Source organism: Octopus bimaculoides, chromosome 14, assembly GCF_001194135.2.
Source record: "Octopus bimaculoides isolate UCB-OBI-ISO-001 chromosome 14, ASM119413v2, whole genome shotgun sequence".
Lineage (NCBI taxonomy): Eukaryota > Metazoa > Mollusca > Cephalopoda > Octopoda > Octopodidae > Octopus > Octopus bimaculoides.
This window is the reverse complement of record NC_068994.1, coordinates 35157626-35178410: the sequence shown is the minus strand read 5'-3', so window position 1 is coordinate 35178410 and position 20785 is coordinate 35157626. Positions and strand designations below refer to the sequence as shown.

The 20785-nt window shown below is 34.0% G+C and overlaps 1 protein-coding gene across 8 annotated transcripts in view; it reads left to right on the top strand.

Annotated features, from left to right (window-relative positions):
* The window catches only part of LOC106873930 (protocadherin beta-15), a 177944-nt gene that overhangs the window by 118914 nt on the left and 38245 nt on the right, over nucleotides 1–20785 (top strand). For all 8 annotated transcript variants that reach the window (XR_008265534.1, XR_008265535.1, XM_014921469.2 and 5 more), the window contains exon 2: nucleotides 1863–4403. Coding sequence is in view for 6 of the 8 variants with exons in the window: in XM_014921469.2 (XP_014776955.1) it covers nucleotides 2007–4403 (2397 nt within the window). In the remaining 2 variants the exon portion in view is untranslated. The remainder of the gene's footprint in view (nucleotides 1–1862; nucleotides 4404–20785) is intronic.

The window sequence follows — 20785 nt, the reverse complement described above, 5'->3', positions numbered from 1 at the left end:
ATATATATATATATATATATATATATATATATATATATATATATATACATACATACATATCTATGAGTATGTGTGCATATCTATATGTATAAGCATATGAGTTTATGTATATGTGTGTATATTTGCATGTGTGCATGAATGTGTATATGTGTGTTTATATATGTTTGTATATGTGCATTTATACATACGAATGCATACACATACTACTACTATTACTACTACTACTACTACTACCATTAATAATAATAATGATCACAGATGCTTTTTACCTTTTAAATAGCATTATTACATTTACACTTCAATCATAATTTCTTTCTTTATTGCTTATCTCAGTTGGAAGCAAGCAAATGTGATTGATGTTTACCTAATTTCTCTAACATAGATTATAAGCCTGACATGCGAATTTCTGTAGCTGTGCGAAGATGTACATCATGTCAGTTCAACAACTCTGAAATGGTAATTTTATTAGAAAGCAGTGAAAATATAAACTACAATATTTTTGTTGATGAAAAACCTCTTCAGTGTTTGCTTTGCTAACACCATTTTATCTACTTTTGCCTTTAAACATATACTTAACTTCAAATGTTTACCTCTTTCTGTGTTTACCATTTTCTAAAGTAACAACAATGAATAAATGAATAAAACGAAATAAAAACAACAGCTAATGAAATGAAGACAAACATGCTGCTACATCATCATAATTGCTATTATCATCATCATCATCATAATTATTATCGTCATCATCATCACTGCAGTTGTATTGACATTTGGCATTATTGTCATTATTATCTTCGGTGTTTCCATACTCATCATCTTGTCATTGCCTTCATCACCATCATCATTCTCATTGTCGTCATCATTGTCATCATCACCATCATTGTCATCATCACCATCATCATTCTCATTGTCGTCATCATTGTCATCATCATCATCATCATCATCAGCCTGATGATTAACACCATTGTCAATAGCAGCTTCATCATCATTGCTGCCTTTGTTACTGCCATCGTCATCATCATCATCATCATCATCAAACTTCTCATCATCGTCTTTGTTTTTGTCAACATTTATGCAGTTGTTATCACTTTTAGCATTACGGTTGTATATTTCTGTTTGAATCTTATTCTCTGCTAGCAAAAGCACATCATCATTTCCACCATCATCGTTGTTTGTCTTATTTTGTTTGCTTGTTTTCCTATTTTGCAATTCATCTCGACAAAATTGGTTTTGAAGAGATAACTTTGAAAAAATGAAAAACAGACTTTTCGATTGAAGAACCCTGGTTTTGTAGTTTTGTACACAGTCATTATGTTTTCAAGTTTACATGTAATGATATTACATGTATTCTCTAGCAATTGTCCTTCGGTTCGGGGGTTTATTGATAACACTTTACATGTTTGGGTGTTTGAAATGTCCTATTACTAATACCACCACAAAAAAAAGAAGAAGAAAAAGAAGAAAAAACAAACACAAAATGACAACAAAAGACAAAGTAATAAAGTAGGATAAACAAACAAGAAAATAACAACAAAAAAAAACAAACAAACCTACAAAAGAACTATGGCATGTATATATCCTAATTAGATCTTGTGCTGGAATCATTTTGGAAATGTGAATCATTTTGCTGGTATATGAACCCTTTCATGCGCTCATATAATCTGTTGTTCTTCAAATATCTGGAAAACTACTAAAACATTATTAGATTTATTGCTTTTCCTTTGTTTTAATTTTGCTTTTTTTTTTGTCTTACTTTTATTATAGCGTTATCTTTTGAAAGCTATGATGGTTCTGTATGTAACCCTGCATGTTAGAAATAATTCTGTTTGTATATCTATCTATTTATATATTTTTTCCTCTTTCAGATTACATGGTTTAAACATAGTAAGATGCCTCTTGACTGAAACAATTTGAAAACACCCTTTGAAGTTTCAAATATATTGAGATATATATATATATAAATATATTTATATATATATGTATATATATATATATATTTAAAACAGAATATGTTTGTACAGTTGTTTTCTTTCTGGCTTCTATTGGAAACCTCCCTTTGTGCCGATCTCACTTACCAAATAGAGGAGGCTCAAATTCTTGGAACATATGTTGGTGACATTGCGCTTGACATAAACTCACGAGGCATTTTCGTGTCTCGAGACCTCAGCTTAATTTCTTTTAGCCGCTTGCAGAAAAGTAAAGGCTTGCAGTTGTTTAATGTAACCAAGACTGGCAAACTATATACCAATCAAATACTGGATGCAGAATCTCTGTGCAAGTACAACACTGAATGTTTTAGAATGGTTGATGTTGCTATTCAAAAGGAAGAATCTTTTGTGAAAATAATTGAGGTAAAAGTAATCATTAAAGACATTAATGACAATCGTCCTGAGTTTCAGGAAAATCAAATCAACATCAAGTTTTCTGAAGACTACAGTAAGGGAGTAACAAGAACAATTCCTAATGCCATTGATAAAGATATGGGATCAGAAAATTCACAGATTACTTATAAATTAAAAAAGAACAGAGATGAGCCTTTTAGCTTGTCTTTTTCACGTAAAGATGATGGCACCACCCAACTTGGGATTGTTTTAGAAAAGAAATTAGATAGAGAAGTAAAAGATACTTATAATGTGCAAGTCATTGCTCGTGATGAAGGATACCCACCCAAAGAAGGTGTTTTAAATGTTGAAATATCTGTCACTGATGAGAATGATAATTCTCCTATCTTTACACAGAGTGTTTACAATGTTTCCATTAGTGAAAACCACCAAAAAAGCCAGGCTGTAATCACTGCATCAGCAAAAGATTTAGATTCTGGTAAGAATGGCAAAGTTGTGTATCGTTTTCATTCAAAAACAGCAAAACTAGCTATGGATTATTTTGAATTGAATAAAGAAACTGGAGAAATCTTTTTGAATCGACAATTTCCTTTTGATAAACAACAAACCTACAAGCTTTTCATCACAGCTAGTGATAATGGGAACCCACCATTAAGTTCAACTGCAGTTGTGCTGGTTAATAAGATTGGCCACCAGAATACTGCACCAGCAATAGAAGTAAATTTTGTTTCTGAATCAATGAAAAACACAGCCACAATTTCTGAAGGAGTGAAAGTCGGTAGTTTTATTGCCTATGTTAAGGTTACTGATAATGATGTTGGACAGAATGGAGAGGTCACATGTGATCTCCATCACAATAAACTGTTGTTGAAGAGTTTAGGGAGAATGAAATATAAAGTTGTGGTCAAAAAGTCTGTTGATAGAGAAAAGGAAAGTTTCATTGACTTTACTATAAGTTGCCAAGACAAAGGAGTACCTTCACAAAAGACAGAAAGAAAATTCTCTATTGAAGTAATGGACGTTAATGATGTGCAGCCAAAGTTTACTAAAAGCCAATTTAAGTTTTTAACCTATGAGAATGAAGAACCAAACTTTCCTGTTGGATTTATTAATGTTACTGACCCTGACATGGGCCTAGGAGGTCAACTCACTTATATTTTATTGAGTGACAATGAAAATATTCTTCCTTTTGTGATTTCTAATTTTGGATTTATTTCTACTACTCAATCATTGGACAGAGAAGAAAAAGAGACTTATGAATTTAAAGTTTTTGTAAAAGACAATGGCAAACCTTCTTTGAATAATACAGAAAATGTGATTGTTGAAGTAATGGATGAAAATGATAATGCTCCTTATTTTACCTTTCCTAGTGTTAACCCTTTTAACCTCGATGTCCACTACCATCCTCAAAGTAAGAGTGAGATCACAGTTTTGAAAGCCTCAGATAGAGACAGACATGTGAATGCATTTCTCAGTTATGAAATAATCGGAGGCAATGAAAAACAGTTGTTTTCAGTAAAACCCTACACAGGTGTCCTATCTTACTCCCGTCCAGTTTACCAGAATGATGCAGGGTTATACAGTTTAACGTTTGTTGTCAAAGACAGTGGCAGTCCTATGCGGTCAGCAACTACGACTCTGTCACTGATGTTGACCGTCAGCAACCAGACATCCAAAATGTTGACCACCGTTCCCAAACAATCAGATGACACTATTCATATAAACCTAATGATAGTTATCATTGTTGCTGCTATTATCTTATCTGTGGCTATTGTCATTTCATTAGCAATATGCATCATTCAGAAGTACACCCAGAGAAACATTCTGTACAGTGATGTAGTTGGTAACACCAACTGTCCTAGAGAGAGGAAACAATCAGAATATACCTGTGAACCTAACCATCCACAGTATGATGTCCCAGCAAGCATGGTTTTAGATCCAGGCTTAAATAAAGAGTCTAAAACAACCCTTCTGAAAAGGGACTCACAATATGGATGTAAAACGGATTGGAAAGGGTCAACTTCTAGAATGCCTCTCTCTGTGACACAAGGTTTAACACAGCAGGTGAGTCAGTTTTACTCTTCTTAGTTTAGAAAACTTTATATTTGAATAGTAACATAATAAAATATTGATATTGTACTTAACCATGTTGATACTTCATGTTAATACTTTGATATTTATAATCTGTTTATTAAATTATTTAATCATTAAAGTATAACTGTGTAGATATTAAAGTATATAGGTGATTCTGTTTGTTTGTGTGTGTGTGTGTATAATTAAAAAAAAGTTAACTCTAAAGTACATTGGCATGTAGAGATGTTTGATAATTTTGTTGTGCTGGGAAAATGGAGTTGGTTAGTCTGGTAAAAATTGTCTCTGTCCAGGCAATTGGGAGGATTAAAACTTACTTATGCATGATTTAAAAAGAAATTTTCAAAAATACACAGTAGTACTGCTTCTTTTTGTGAGGCATATTTGCTTGCATTACATATTTACAGCTAAGTGAATGAACTGTCATCTCTATCTTATTATAAGCTAGTGTGTAAATTGATGCTCCTTGTTTCAGTGTTACAAACAACAAACTAATAAGACACATGTTAATAATCGAGTGATTCCTCTACCTATATGGGAAATCAGTTGTACCACCACATAGTAAATATTTACAGTTAAATGGTCTGACTAACAATAGCTAAATGATATAGGTATTTGAACGGAATGAGACAATTTGGCACATCTGTCTATTTGGATGTTAGTGATTTGAAAGTGTTTACTGGCCATTGGACATGTTTTGGTCACAGTACTTTTTAGTGTGGGAGGCAAACATGCTTCATGTGCATGTAGAAATGTATGCATAGAGATAGATAGATAGATAGATAGAGAGAGAGAGAGAGAGAGAGAGAGAGAGAGAGAGAAAGAGAGAAAGAGCAAGAGCAAGAGCAATTTATTCATTGAACATGACTGACATAAACACTTTCCCTCACTTCATACACTTAAAGAGAAGTAAACTTACATAAACAGAGGAAGGGAGGAAGAGAATGAAAGAACAAGAGAAACATTACAATGTCTGATGTCTTATAAGTCAGTATTGAATCAGTAACACCAAATACTATTACTACTACTACAAGTCATCCAACTTCAGTTGGTGACCTCAAGAGGTTCCAGAACTCCATAGTGTTTGCAAGTAGCAAAAGTGATTTCATGAATTGCCACTTTTATTAACTAACAGTAATCTGTTAACTGGGTCTATTAACTAGCAGTAATCTGCTACACTGACCATTGGCTGAAGAGGCTCTTCCACCCAGACTGCATCATATAATTTCACTGAATGAAGATCAATACACTCAACTTCCGATTCCCCATGACTTTGTCGTGACTCTGGCTTGGGGATTTTTTGTTATTGAGGTTAACTCCTCCATTTACATACTACAGGATGGCCATTGACTCTTATGAGTTTCTTTGCCCTTTGATGATTTTTCTTCTTTCATCCAGCTGGCTGTCCAAATCACTCTCTTCTCCAAGCAAGCTTTGTGAGGCTGTTGGTTTTGTCACTGACAATATGACCATGCAACAGGTTGTACTGGGTTACATTTTAGGATTCCTAGTGTGGTTCATTTGTTTTTGTTCATATTTTTATTTTATTCTACCTAGTGCTCCAAATATTGATGCAGTTTTTTTTTAAAATTTTATTTTACTACCCAAGATTTTTTTTTTTTACTTCAATTTCAAAGTCATACTATTTTGAAATATTTTTCACCTTTCAATCAATGCTTTAGATAAGAGACCATGATGCTGCAATCCTATGACTGAAACAAGTATAAGATAAAATCTAGCTGCTCGTGGCTATACCACGCAAAATCAGACTTGCTGTTTCTGACTTTTAGCCCAGAGTTCTTGAACTTTTTGTCATTTGTCTTTCACTATAGCTCACTTCCTCTCTGGTGAGTCTTCTTAGATACAGCAATACAATGATCTCTCTCTCTCTCTCTTTCTCTCTCTCTTTCTCTTTCTCTCTCTCTCTCTCTCTCTCTCTCTCTCTCTCTCTCTCTCTCTCTCTCTCTCTCTCTCTCTCTCTCTCTCTCTCTCTCTCTCTCGTTTCCTCTGCATCTTCTGGAATTCCATTTGTTTTTAATCTTTTCTACAGTTTTGTTTGCGGATCTTTTTCTTCAGTGTATTTTGCTTCCAGTTTGTACCTCATCATTTATGTTACACACCTTTAGCTTTTACTTGTTTCAGTCATTAGACTGTGGCCATGCTGGCAGACACTACTTGAGGAGTTTAAGTTGAACAAATCGAACCCAACACTTATTAACTGCTAAGTTATGGAGACATCAACACACCAACACTGGTTGTCAAGTACTGGTGGGGGACAAATACAAAGACATGAATGCTCACACATATACTCACACAAACACACACATATATACACAACAAGCTTCCACACAGTTTCCATCTACCAAATTCACTCACAAAGCATTGGTCAGCCCAAGGTTGTAGTAGGAGACACTTACCCAAGGTGTCATGCAGTGAGACTGAACCCCAAGCACCAAGATTGCAAAGCAAGTTTCTTAAACACAGTCATGACTACTCCTCTTATACAGAAAGGAAAATTTTTTTCCTCTTTTGTTTCTTTATTATACTTTAGAAACAAGTGATGGGAAGCTATTAGCTTCCCCTTCTAAATATTTTTTTTAGCCCTGTTGTCATGTTGTAATAGGCTTCTATTTGTATCAGGCTCCACTCTGCTTGTGGGTGTGGTAGGAATATTTGATCAATAATCGTTTTTTTTTTGCTTTCAGTGAGGGTGGGAGAGAAGACTTTAGGAAGCTATCAGTAGCTTCCTGATTTTTCTGTCTCAGCTCTTCCATTCATTCTTTCTGTTGAAGCCCCAGTTTAAAATTGGGATTGCTAACATATTTGTACCCACAATCTTATTGTTAGCTTTGAGTTGAGATTTTATTATCAATCTGACTTTTTTTTGATAATTACTCTTCTCTAATTTTCCCCTTCATTTCTGCATGTTGCATTTTAAGTTTCATCAACCCTTAAATATTTGTTTGGATGTCTCTGATGGTAGTTCTCTGACTCAGTGTCTGTTAAATTTAATGTTTACAGTTTTAGTTGATTTACTTCTTCATATAGAAGCTGTAACATATTTGCTGCATCCCATATTCCTTTTTGGTTGAATTTATAAACAATTTTTGGTGGGTTTTAGCAACCAGCTAGATATTATTACACTTTGCAAATATTTTCCAGTCATCCATGTAGAGGAGGCTGAGTGTATATGCATGTGTATGTGCATGTGCATGTAAACATACACACAGAAGATAGCAGAGGCTCCAACACATGTGTACATAGTACAGTGTTGAGTTTTATCATCATCATCAGTAGCAGTACATTCACCATCACCATCACCAGCACCATACTCATCATTATCATCAGCACTACTATCATCATCATCATCATCGTCATAAAAGGAAAATATAGACAAACACTTATTAAATATTTAATCTTTGTTGTTCCCACTCCCACTTATATCACCGTTCTTTGACCTGGGGTGGTGGAGGCAGTTTTCCTATATCTTCTGTTGTACATTGTCAGCAGACAACCAATATGGCACCTTGCGATGATTAGCAAACTTCGCCTGATGGAACTATTGTTAGCAAGTCAAAAAGAAAAAAAGAAGTAAATAAATGAATAAAGTAAATGAAGATAAATGCAAAAAAATAAGAAAATAATAAAAAAATTGGTTGCTGCAAACACCTTCTGTGAAGTCATAACGTTACCCAGAAATATTTCATCAATATTCTATATATTTTGATGACGGAATTTTTTGCTTATTTTCCTCTTACGCCCTTTGCAAATTACAACTATGTTTGAGATAAATATTCTGCTATTCCTGTCCACACACACACACACACACACACACACACACACACACACACACACACACACACACACACACACACACACACACATACACATCCCTTTTTTCTTTTCTTCCTTTACCACCCCATTATATATTCATGATAAACAATGTCAAAGAAGTTCATTGATTAACTCAACACTATCCTTTGTGTGCATCTGTTAATGCATGTGCTTTTTTCTTGTATTTTCCTGTATGCGTGTATATATTTATGTATTGTTATAAATACATACACATGTATATACACCTGTATAATATATGTATATATTTATGAATAGTTATGTGTTTTTTATTTTGTACACACACACACACACACACACACACATGTATGTATACGAAATAAAAATCATGTATAAAAAATACATATAGCAGTTCATAAATGTATGCATATCTTTTATACACACACACACACACACACACAAAATATGCATAAAAAATATAACTATTCAAATATATATACCTCTTCCACAGGTAATGCATACACACACACACACACACACATGCAATATACATATATGTATATCTGTGTCTACTTATATTTATCTGTGAGTTTGTATGTAATCATATATATATATATATATATATATAGATAGAAAGATGGATAGATAAAGCTATGATAAACTCATGTCTACATAAACGTGAACATATTTGAAGATATATGTGTATATAGAGACAAATATATTTATGTGCTCAAGTGTGTGTGCGTGTGTGTATAGATATATTTATGTATGTATTTATTTATTCATATAGTGTAAATGCTAGTATGTTTGATTTGTAATCAAGAGATGTGTGGTTTGAATCTTCTTAATGGGTTTGCTGCTTTTATTCAACCACAAATTGTTGTTGATATTCACTGGCACCCCTGTGACCCACCATTTACATACACACCCACATCTATACATATATAGACACAATATATTGTATTATATCATATAATATTTTAATATATGCTAATACAGTATAATTTATTCCCTTTATATAAATTTAAGCTGGTGTAGTTGTGGGGTTAAGGAGAAATATTGCAATTATTTCATTTTGTGCTCAATCCCATTGCATGGGCCTGTTGGTGAGAGTGTTCTATGATAGCCTTTGGTTGACCAAATTCTTTTGAGTGAAATTTGTTTGATGGAAGCTATAAGGAAGTCAGATTCTGGAGCCTTTTCTGTTCTCTTCTGGCAGGTTTAATCCATTGCCACTAGCTAGTCTTTGGGTACTATAGCAGAGTCCATTCTCTTACAAGCAATTTGACCAGGTTTCTAGTCTAAAAAAACTTCTCCCATTTCCCTCCACTTTTGGAGGTTCTGAAAGAGGCAAACTTGCTGTCCTCCTTCCTAAGTATCCCCCACCCAACTTTTGTCAGTTTATTGAAGTATATTTTAAGATTATATTTTTGTTTGTTCACCTGTCTATCCATATGACTGTTTGTGTGTGTGTGTGTCTTTGCAAAATGCCATAGCTAATGTAAAAAACTATTTCTAGAATCGTTATTGTTTGTGTTATTTTCTGTTGAGAAAATGACATGCTACGAGATGTAAGAAATACTACTTAGCTCATGTGTGTAAGCTAATAGAGCAAATTATTAGTTGCTGTATCACAGAGCATACACATTTGTATTACCAGCAGAATGGTAATTTGTCACAGGAATTGCCACCTGATTAAGAAGTTCACTTTGCTACCATGTTGTTCTGGGCTTGGTTTCAATGCATGGCACCATAGTCTCATGTTTTCTACTGTAACATTTTCATGGACCAATATTTTGCGATTGGGAATCGGTAGACAGAAACTGTGTAGAAGCCCTTCATATATGTGAGAGAAAGAAGAGAGTGAGAGTATGCATTTAAGTGTTTGAAACAGTACTGCCAATTAAAGCTGGTATTGTTTAAAAAAAAAACAAAAATAAAAAATCTTAATTCTTCGACAGAAATAATTCGATATAACTGGATAAACACCAGACTGAAATCGGTACTTGAGAGGATCCAGTAAAACCTTCTAAGGTAGTGCCCCTAGTACAGCCACAGATACTAAAGAATGGGAATTTCCAAGAAAAGCTTCTAGATGCTTGAAAGATCCCAGCAATCCTGTTCCTAATAAGGAACAGATGACCACTATTTTGAAAGAGAAAAGAAAGAAACTTTGAGCACTGTCAGAACTTAGGCCCAATCCCTTTGCTCACTGTGGAGCATAGGCCATTGATGAGTTTTCTCCACTGTTCTTGACCCAAGAGTGTCATTACTGCTTTTCTCTAGTTGGGTCCCTATTTTTCAGTTATGTTCTTTTGGATTTTGCTGCACTGCATCATATGTTTCCCTGGTGGAAGACATCGACAATGACAAGTACTTAAACCTACTGGGTCATCAGGGTACTGCAGCCATGCACCATATCTTGGGCAAGAAAGCTTGGCAGAGCCCATCCCTCTTCAGGCTAAACTCATTTCTACAGCTGAGTGGACTAGAGCAATGAGAAGTGATGTGTTTGACTCAAGAACACAACACATCACCTGGTCCATGAATATGGATAACTTCCAGAAAGTTTTGGATTGGCAATACTGCCAGGTATAGAGCAATACTGCCAGGCAAAAACTTCTTAGCAGCAAACTTCTATCATTATGTTCTGAATTCAAATTCCGCAGAGGTCCACTTTTGCCTTTCATCCTTTTGGGGTCGATAAAAAAAAAAGTACAAGTTGACTTACCCCCTCCCCCAATATATTACCGGCCTTGTGCCACAATTTGAAATCGTCATCATCATTATCATTATTATTTATGAAAAGTGGTGAGCTGACAGAATCGTGATTGTGTCAGATAAAATGCTTGGCAGCGTTTCTTCTCACACTTTGTGTTCTAAGTACAAATACCACCAAAGTCAACATTGCTTTTCATCCTTTGAGGGTCAATAAAATAAAGTACCGGACAAGTACTGGGATCTATGTAATCAACTATCCCTCCATTCAGAATTACTGGCCCTGTGCCAAATTTATAAAGAGTTATTATTGCTGATATATGTCTTTTTACTCTTTCTTTTTCTGAATGTACAGGTCACTGTCTGGAATCGAACTCAAAATTTTGGGGTTAGTAGCCTGCGTTCTTAACCACTATGCCATATGGTTAAGAGTCCAGGCTACTAACCCCAAAATTCCAAGTTCGATTCCAGGCAGTGACCTGAATAATAATAATAATAATAATAATAACATAGAAAAATACCTTAGGAATGAGAACCCAGGTTCAAAATTTCCTCAAGACACCTGATGAAGGCTGGAGGGTATATCAGCCAAAATGTTGCGTTAACAACAAACAAGATGAGGACAGATATCCATCAAATGTAAATAATGTACTGTTTTATCTTGTCTGAGACTTTATACCCTATGATCTTACCTCAACACTCTTTCCCATATCTTCCTTGATCTTCCTATTTTCTTTTGCTTTGTTAGCATTCTTGGTGATGGTCTGAATGCCACATTTTATATTCTGCCATTTATTGTATATTTAACCTATCAGTGTATGGTAATATGTATATGTTTATCCTTACATTTGTGTATGTATGTCTACATGCATGTATATTTGTGTGAGTGTATGTGTGTGCTAATACGTATGCATTTATGAATATATGTAAATAATTACATCTAAATGTTTACAGACCTTACTACTTACATCTACACATTACTACATACACACACACACACACACAGTAATATGTTTACACACAGTACTACTCACATTTACACACATTATTACATATACACACATTTTCCCTATACAGATGGAGAATTAGCAGGGCTATTGGAATGTTGGACAAAAATGCTCTATTGTGGTCAATTTTGCTTTCGACCTTTTGAAGTTGATAAATTGAGTGCTAATCCAGGGCAGTTGACAGAACTGAAGAACATTGGACCAAATACCTTTCAGTGTGTGTTTTGGCTCTTTGCACCTGAGTTCAAATCCTGACAATAAGTACAATCTACATAGGTTGTAGACTTAATCCTAATCCATCTCTCAGCTTAACACCTCTGCCTCACCTTGGGGTACTTTTAACAGAGTACTCTCTGTTGCAAGCATTTTTACTTGATCTCTGGTTTAAGGATACACGATACATTTTTCCTTTCAACTAGTCCTGTAAAAGATCTTGGACACTGCCTTCCCTCATAACGAAAAGACCAAAAAAGAACAACAAAAAGCAAAAATGCTGTGTTAGGGATTATGACATTGGTGCTAATTGATAGTTTAAAATTTACAGCAATTTACTTAAGGAACAAATTAAATTTAACAGTTAATGACATTAAGTTACATAAAGGGTGTTTACAAAAAAAAAAGGGAAAAAAATAGAATTTAAAATGAAATTAAATTTAAAATGATTTTAAACTGTTTATTCTGTCTTTTGCTTTTGCACTATCATATTCCTTCATTGTTTTCAAATCATTTTTTTACATGTTTTTTTTTTCAGTGAAGCTAAACATAATAAATAAATAAATAAATAAATAAAAATTAGTGGAGTGGAGGAGGTGAAAACCCTGTTATAAGCTGGTAATAAAAACCTGTGTATGAAGCAATGGATCATATGTATTTACTGGCTATAAACCCTATATACTGGCAAATGATGATAATAATAATAATAATAATGAATGTAATAATGATAATAATAAAAATGATAAATGCAAAAAAAAAACAAAAAACAATGAAATAAGAGCGATGATGGGGATGGCAGTGGTGGGCTTGGCGGTCATGGTGGTGGTGGTAAAAAGCCAGGAGAGTGACATTTATGAATAGGCCTCAACTGACGTGAAAAGATAGTTAAGCAAGACAGCAGAAGGTGATTTATCTGTAGTTTGTGTGTATGAAGACAATTTCACTGGTGCGAGTAGTACTGTACTGTCATGCAAATGTGTTGGGATCGGTTTGTGGCCAGTTGCATTTTATCCCATCCATCAGATGTGTTTTGTTTCGAAAAGCTTAACACTTTTCAGTTGGGTTTAAACATCTCTTTTTTTTTTTTTTTTTGCAACTCCATATTGATTTATGTTTGTTTTTTTGAGCGGTGTGTGTGCGTGTGTGTGTCTTTTTTTTTGTTTTCTGTTGGGTTTTTTTTAAGGTAGGGGGGCAGGGTTACTTTACTTCAAATATCTATATATTTTTATCCTGTCTTATCTTCCTCTTTCCTTTTTTATTTTGTTTTGTTATGGTCTTTCACTTATATTCAAAAAAATATATTTCTCTATACACATAGTGCAGGTCGTATGTATATACATACAGAGACATACATTCATGTATATCTATCTGTATATATAAATACATACACACACACACACACACACACACACACACACACATATACATACATGCAAAGATGCATACATATATGCTTATACACATACATACCTTCTCACGTACATATATACAAACACATGAGCATACATGCACATATACACATATACATAAATATGCAAATATGAACATTTACATATGAATATACATAAATGCAAATACATACATGAACATAGAAATATGAATACACACACACACACATATACACACAGAAACAATCATAATTATGCATATGCACACACATGATATATAATGTTTTTTAATCTTGCTTTCTTTATTGTTATATAGGCTATAAAACCTAAACCATATTTCCAAAAGATATATACACACACACGCACTTATTTATTTATATATTTACGGCTTCCTTTTTTTTACAAAAGTGTATAACCACTGCACACAATACTGTCAAGTTATACAACTTGATGTTTATAATTTTTTTAATCTTTTTATCTTATTTTTTATCTTGTACTTTTATTATTTGTTTTTTAGTTATTTATTTTTGCCTTGGCTTCCTCTATAGATTCCCCCCCCCCTCTGTTGAGTATAGCTGAAATCTAATAAACTAGGCTTCTCTCATAGGTTGCCAGATGTCCACTGTGTGGTTCCCTTCAAGAAATAATAGACTAGTCTTAACTCAAGGGATACAAAGGCCTGTCTATTATCTGGAGAGGGAGTGAATGGATGACTGGGAAAGTACACACAACAAGATGAAAAAAAAAATGTAAAAAAAAAGAAAATGGTTAGTGGTAGGGTGGAAAGAAGAAATGATTATAAAGTTTCTGAATTGTGACAAGAAGCTTTGTCAATACTAACACACACACACACATACACACATACACGCACACAAGCAACAAGACACAATACATAAAAAAATATGATTTAGATAAAGTGTTTTCTAATATTCTCAGCTATGCAATCGTTTTTGTTGTCTATCTATCTATAGTTGTCCAGAAGAAAGATAGAACAGGAGAACAGTTTCTATGAACTCTGTTGGCTTTTATGAAGTGTCATAAAATACTACACTTTACACACTGAAGCTAGCAAACATAATTATATTATAAAACACATGCATGCACACTCAAATGCGCGCACACATACACACAGACACAGACACACACACATGCATGCACATAAATGAAGAAATAAGACAATAGCAGATTATGGGTTAAAACAAAACAGTTGGCCACAAATACAGTAGTAGCATTCCAGTCCAGTTATGTCCTTGCATGTCGTTGCTTGGAATAAAAAATGAATAACAGTGAGTGCAGGCATGGCCATGTTGTTCAGGAGTTCACTTTGCCTGCAAATAGTTACAGGTTCAAGTCCACTGCGTGGCACTTTGGGTGTTCGAGTTGACCAAAACTTTGTAAATGGAAGCTTATGAGAGAGAAACCATTGATTTTTTTGAGGGGATGGTAGACAATTCTGTAACTGGTTTAAAATCTAGCCCTTAGTAACTTTTTGTAGAACCCTCTCTGTTGTAAGCGTTTGTGTCAGGTCATTAGTATGAGTTCAAATTCTACCTAGGTTAGCTTGGTCTTTTATCCTTCTGGGATCAATAAATGAAATACCAGTGCATGCTGGTGCAGCCTTCTTCCCATTCATTTGTTACACCCTGGATGTACTACAGGGTCAGGGATCAGAGGGAGCAAAGAGGATATTTGTGTCTGCTCACAATTGAATGGGTTCCTAAAACTATTAGTGAGAGCATCATACATGCTATCAAGTCATCCTTGGTTATAAGTGATTGTAAACAATAAAGGAATGGTTAGAATACAGTGAGATGACACCTAATAAAATGATGGCAAATAATAAAGTGAAGACTGGTCATGGTAAGGGTGTTGAAATGAACTGTTCTAATACCGTCTCTTGTTACATAGACAGCATAATGCAAGATATGTATGTTGGGTGACAACAGTTTATTCTTGTAGCATATACAAATATACACAACTCCAGTGCTATCCCTTGTTACACAAACAGAGAAGTTGAGTATTAGATGAACTGGAGCAAAGAAACAGGAAGAACTGTAGATGGTGGTGAGAGCAGAACTTAAGAATGGGATTCAACCAGTAAACGATCTGTAGAGCAAGGGAGGGCTCCTTGACAATCTGCCAGACACCTTCCTAAAAACAAAAATAACCGCACATCCTTTGACTTTAGAGTAAAGCACCACTCCTGGTGCCCTAAAGCATTTTGTTTTCCCAGATTGTTTTAGGGGCCCTAGGTAAGAAACCCAAATGTCAATTTTCTTTTTCTTAATCTTCATTACAACTACTATTTAAATATGTTTCACTGTTGTTACATTGATGGGCAAATCTGCTCCAGTACCCTGTGTCACCACTCAAGAACCTTTGTCATCACCTATGAAAGGTTCTTTATGGTTCTTTATGGCTTCTTAGCTCTCTTTTTTCCACAAATTCCTATCATTTGGAGTGCTTGGCACTTCCTTATACAACTGACATCTTTCATACATATCACAAGCATATACCAATGCAGTTTTCTCTTTCACTTGTATACTGTATTTAAACTTGTGTTTAAATACAGTATACATGTATATATTTGTGCAAGCATACAGGTTTAGGGGTTTTAATTTGGGTGTGTGTTTATATATATATATATATATATTTCTATATACACACCTTCCACTAGTCTTTCTGCTGTATATGTGTGCCCATGCATTGTTCTCTAATATTTTCTATAATCTTCTTAAACCTTACTATTTCTACTTAATTATACCTTCGATACACATTGGTTACAAAACATTCATAAACTTACTAACTTATTTCTCCCTCCCCCTTATATAACCCATATCAGTTGCTTCCTCGTTCTCTCTGGCCTCCTTTTTTCCAATTCTCTTCTTTGTTTTTTTTCTCCTTCCTCAACGTCACCTTTTTCTGTCTTGCTTTAATTCAATTACCTGTCCAATATTGCTATCATTTCTTCTTTCTCTTTCTTTTTCTTTCATTTGCAATGATATATATTTTTTGCACACTTGTTTATTCATTTAATTTCTCATTTATTGCTTATTATAATCTCAACTTTTAAATACCCAATTTGCAATCCAATTGTTCCATTTAATTATTAATTAATCATTTGCAATTCCTAATTTTCTGGATATATTCCTCCCATTTTCATTCGCTTTTACACAAGATTTTTTACAATTTTATTATTAAATATTTATAAATTTCACCATTAAGTTCTATCCCCCTACTCACTAGTAGCAAGACTACACCATTATGTTTCTGAAAATCAGTCACCCAATCAAATTTAATTGCTTATTTGTTGAATTGTATTACATCATATATTATATTACATGTACCATCAGAATTTTTAATTTAGTATGATCACACAACTGTCCAACAAACAGTAGCGTGAAACTCTGAGTGATAATTTGTGGAGTTTTTTTTTTCGGCTGTAATAAAAACTATATATAAATATGTGTGTGTATATATATATATATATATATATATATATATATATATATATATATATATATATATATATATATATATATATAACTATTTATCTATCTATATATATATATACACACATATGCATATATATGTATATATATATAGAAACTCCCACAAATGTATACATGCTCATACGCATAATACAATTTTGTATTTTTTTTTTTTTACCTGTTGATTAACATTATTTATTCATATATTCATTCATTCTTTTTCTCATAAAACAAATTTAAAATGTCCTTGATCACATCCAAACTATTTCCATTGGAACCTTGATAAAATCTGTTGGCACTTCCCCTCTTGGCAAATTTCCAATTCTTCACTTTTCAGCTATTGTTCATTTTATTTTATTTTGTCTTATTTCATTTCATTCTTATTTTACTTTACTCTCTGCCATTAGAAAATGCCAGGTTATAAAATGCTGGGTTAAATAATCAACTTTTTTTCTCTATTTATTATTTTTGTCTTGTTTTTTGTTTCTTCTTGTTCTTCATCAGTTTATTACATTATTTAATGTTATTTTCTCCTTTTGTAGTCATTATTATTATAGTAATTATCATCATTATCATCATCATTTGATGTCCATTTTTATTGCTGGCATAGGTTAGATAGTTTGACCAGAGCTGTTAAGTTGGAGAGCTGCTCAGGCTTCAGTCTTCTGTTTTGGCTTGGTTTCTGTGGCTGGATGCCCTTCCCAATACCAGCTACTTTACAGAGTATGCTGAGTGTGTTTTTACATGTCACCAGCATGGGTACCATTTTACATGTCATCAGTGGGGTGCCAATTTACATGTCACTGCCATGGGTGCAGTTTACATGCCACTGGCACAAGTGCCTTTCTCATGTTACTGGCACAGGTGCCTTTTATGTGTCACATCATCATCATCATCATCTATCTTTATGTTTGGAGTTCAAAGACTTCCTAGATTGACTTTGCTTTTCATCCTTTCAAGGTTGATAAAAATACCAGTCATGCATTGGGGTCGATGTAATCAACTACCCCTCTTCCATCAAAATTTCAGGTCATGTGCCTATAGTAGAAAGGATTATTTTTATTATAATTATTACCATTGTTACGACTGTGAGCTGGCAGAATTGTTAGTGCACCAGACAAAATGCTTCTCTGCATTTCTTCTGGTTCTTTAGTTTCTGAGTTCAAATTTCATTGAAGTTGACTTTGCCTTTTAGTTTTGGGGTTTGATAAAATAAGTACCAATTGAGCACTTAGGGAGTTGTAATCAACTAGGCCCACTCCCACGAAATTTCAGGCCTTATGCATATGGTAGAAAAGATGATTATTATTATAAAGATTATTGTTATTGTTGTTATATTTGTTTTACTTTCAGTATATATTTTATGTATTTTAACATACACACACAAACATACACTGACGTGGACTCTTTTATTCTTTTGCATGTTTCAGCCCTAAGGTTGTGGTCAAGCTGGGGCACCATGCATTAAACATATCTACATAAATGCAATCTGACAATTTACAAAGGGCTCTTTATCTCAGTCACAGGCAACTTGCAGCCCATGGGACTGTGTGAATGACATGCATGACAAAAAATTATCTTGAATTTTTGTTTTTTAGTTGTGTGGCCTACCTAGTGATGAATCATGCTTCACACAGCCTGCTTCTCAAAAATGGTTTCCCATGTCTGCTCTCTGTGATCATTTTAACCTGTTAGAAAAAGCAGCCAAATTTCTCTCAATCAACGTTTTACCATCTTAAAGAAAAGCTACATTAAATATTGTAGTCACAAAAAAAAAAAAAAATGGATGACATGGTTGAAATGTCTTAATCATAAGTTTGTGGTGGTGGGGACAAACACAAAGAGACACACACAGACACACACACATACTTATATATATGATGGACTTCCACACAGTTTTCAACCACCAAATTTACCCACAAAGATTAGTCATCCCAGGACTGTAGTAGAAGTCACCTGCCTTAGGTGCAGTGCTGTGCAATGGGACTGAACCCCAAAACTACATGGTTGCAAAGCCATCTTCTTACCCTTCTCAGATTTGGGCCCCTGTATCTAACACTACTTTCTACCTGGGCCCCTGATCACAAAGATAAATAAATAAATCCATACACAGCTCAAGAATAATGATTGCAAGCAAACTAGTGGACAGAATCACAAAAAAAAAAGAAAAAAAAAGAAAAAAAATCAGGAGAATAACAGTAATAGGCCTATCTCTCAACTACCATATTTGTACATTGCAGACAAACTAATGGACAGAAACAAAAAACAAACAAAAAAAATTGGTAGAATAACAATGATAGGTCTGTCAACTACCATACTTGTCCACGCAAACTGCTACTTTACATTTAAGTTATTCCTGCTATACCAGGAACATGGTGCAATAGGATTAACTGCTTAGCTAGTTTGTGCCTATGTTTTCATTTTTTAAAATTTTATTTATTGTTTCTTTTTTTTATTTCTGAATGTAATGACTTTATTTCGGAAGGTAATGACTTTGTTGGGATCACACATTTTGTTTAGACCCAAGTTATTTGACACAAATATATTGTAGTTTATTTTTCAGAGATAGTGTTGTTGTAAAATATCTAGATTTGAAAGATATTCTTCACATATCCATTTATGCCTTTTTTTTTTTATTTGTTTTATTTGTGAAACTTGATATGAAAATTTCTACCTATTATTTAGATTGGCATTGGGCCTTGTGCCTAGAGTAGAAAATATTGTTTAGATTGACATTATTTCCACTGGATACTAGTCTATCCTTTTCTGTTGATATCAAGTTTTGTAATGTTCTGTATTTTTTGGGGTGCGGTGGGGGTGTATTATTTGTTGAGCACTAAATTTAGTGTTCACATTTCTCTATCAATGATGGGCTAAGTAATACAGTTTTTATTTGTATATATTTCATGTGAAGGATATAAGAATTAGTCTGATGTTGTTATAGAACATTCTCTGATAGTTCATGTTCTTACGGTATCAAGTCATCAACCATTAACGACATATGTAATACATTAATTATATGTGTCATTATACAGAAGAGGAAGAGTTTAAGTTACTGGTAACCTAATAGGTATGCGGTTTGAGTGTTCCAATTGATAAGCTACTGGGATCCAAGTTCACAATGAGGTCTGAAGTTGTGGTTGCCACCATCCAATAGGGAGAGATTCGGTGATCCGTAACCTACCTGTGAGTCAGTAGGTGTAATTCAAAGAAGAGGAAAACAAAATCAAGGCAGGACAAGCTTATTAATTCATTTAAATTGGTATAATGGTAAAAGAAAGTAAGCAAAAATAAAATAAAAATGATATAATAGTGTCTTATAGCTGTTTCTGGATATCCCAGGTAATGGATCAATGTGTTGATCCACATTTCCATATACTGTGTATTCCATCATTGGAGACAGAATATAAAGTGTATAAGTAAGAGAATAAGAAATTTTAACAACTCCATTTTGTCTTCTTCATCATCATCATCCTCATTTAATGCCTGTTTTGAACACTGGCATGGGTTGCACTCTTTGACAGGAGCTGGTGAACCAGAAGACTGCACCAAACTCTATTGTTTGCTTTGGCATGGATTCTGTAACAACACCCTTCCTAATGCCATTCACTTTTCCAAGTATACTGGATATTTTTTACATGGCTGTAGCACCTGCAAGGACACCAAGTCACTTGCAAGACAAGACCCCTCAACTGAGTGGGGATAGTACTGAGGGAGATGGCTTTGTGCCAGGTGATGAGTTAGAG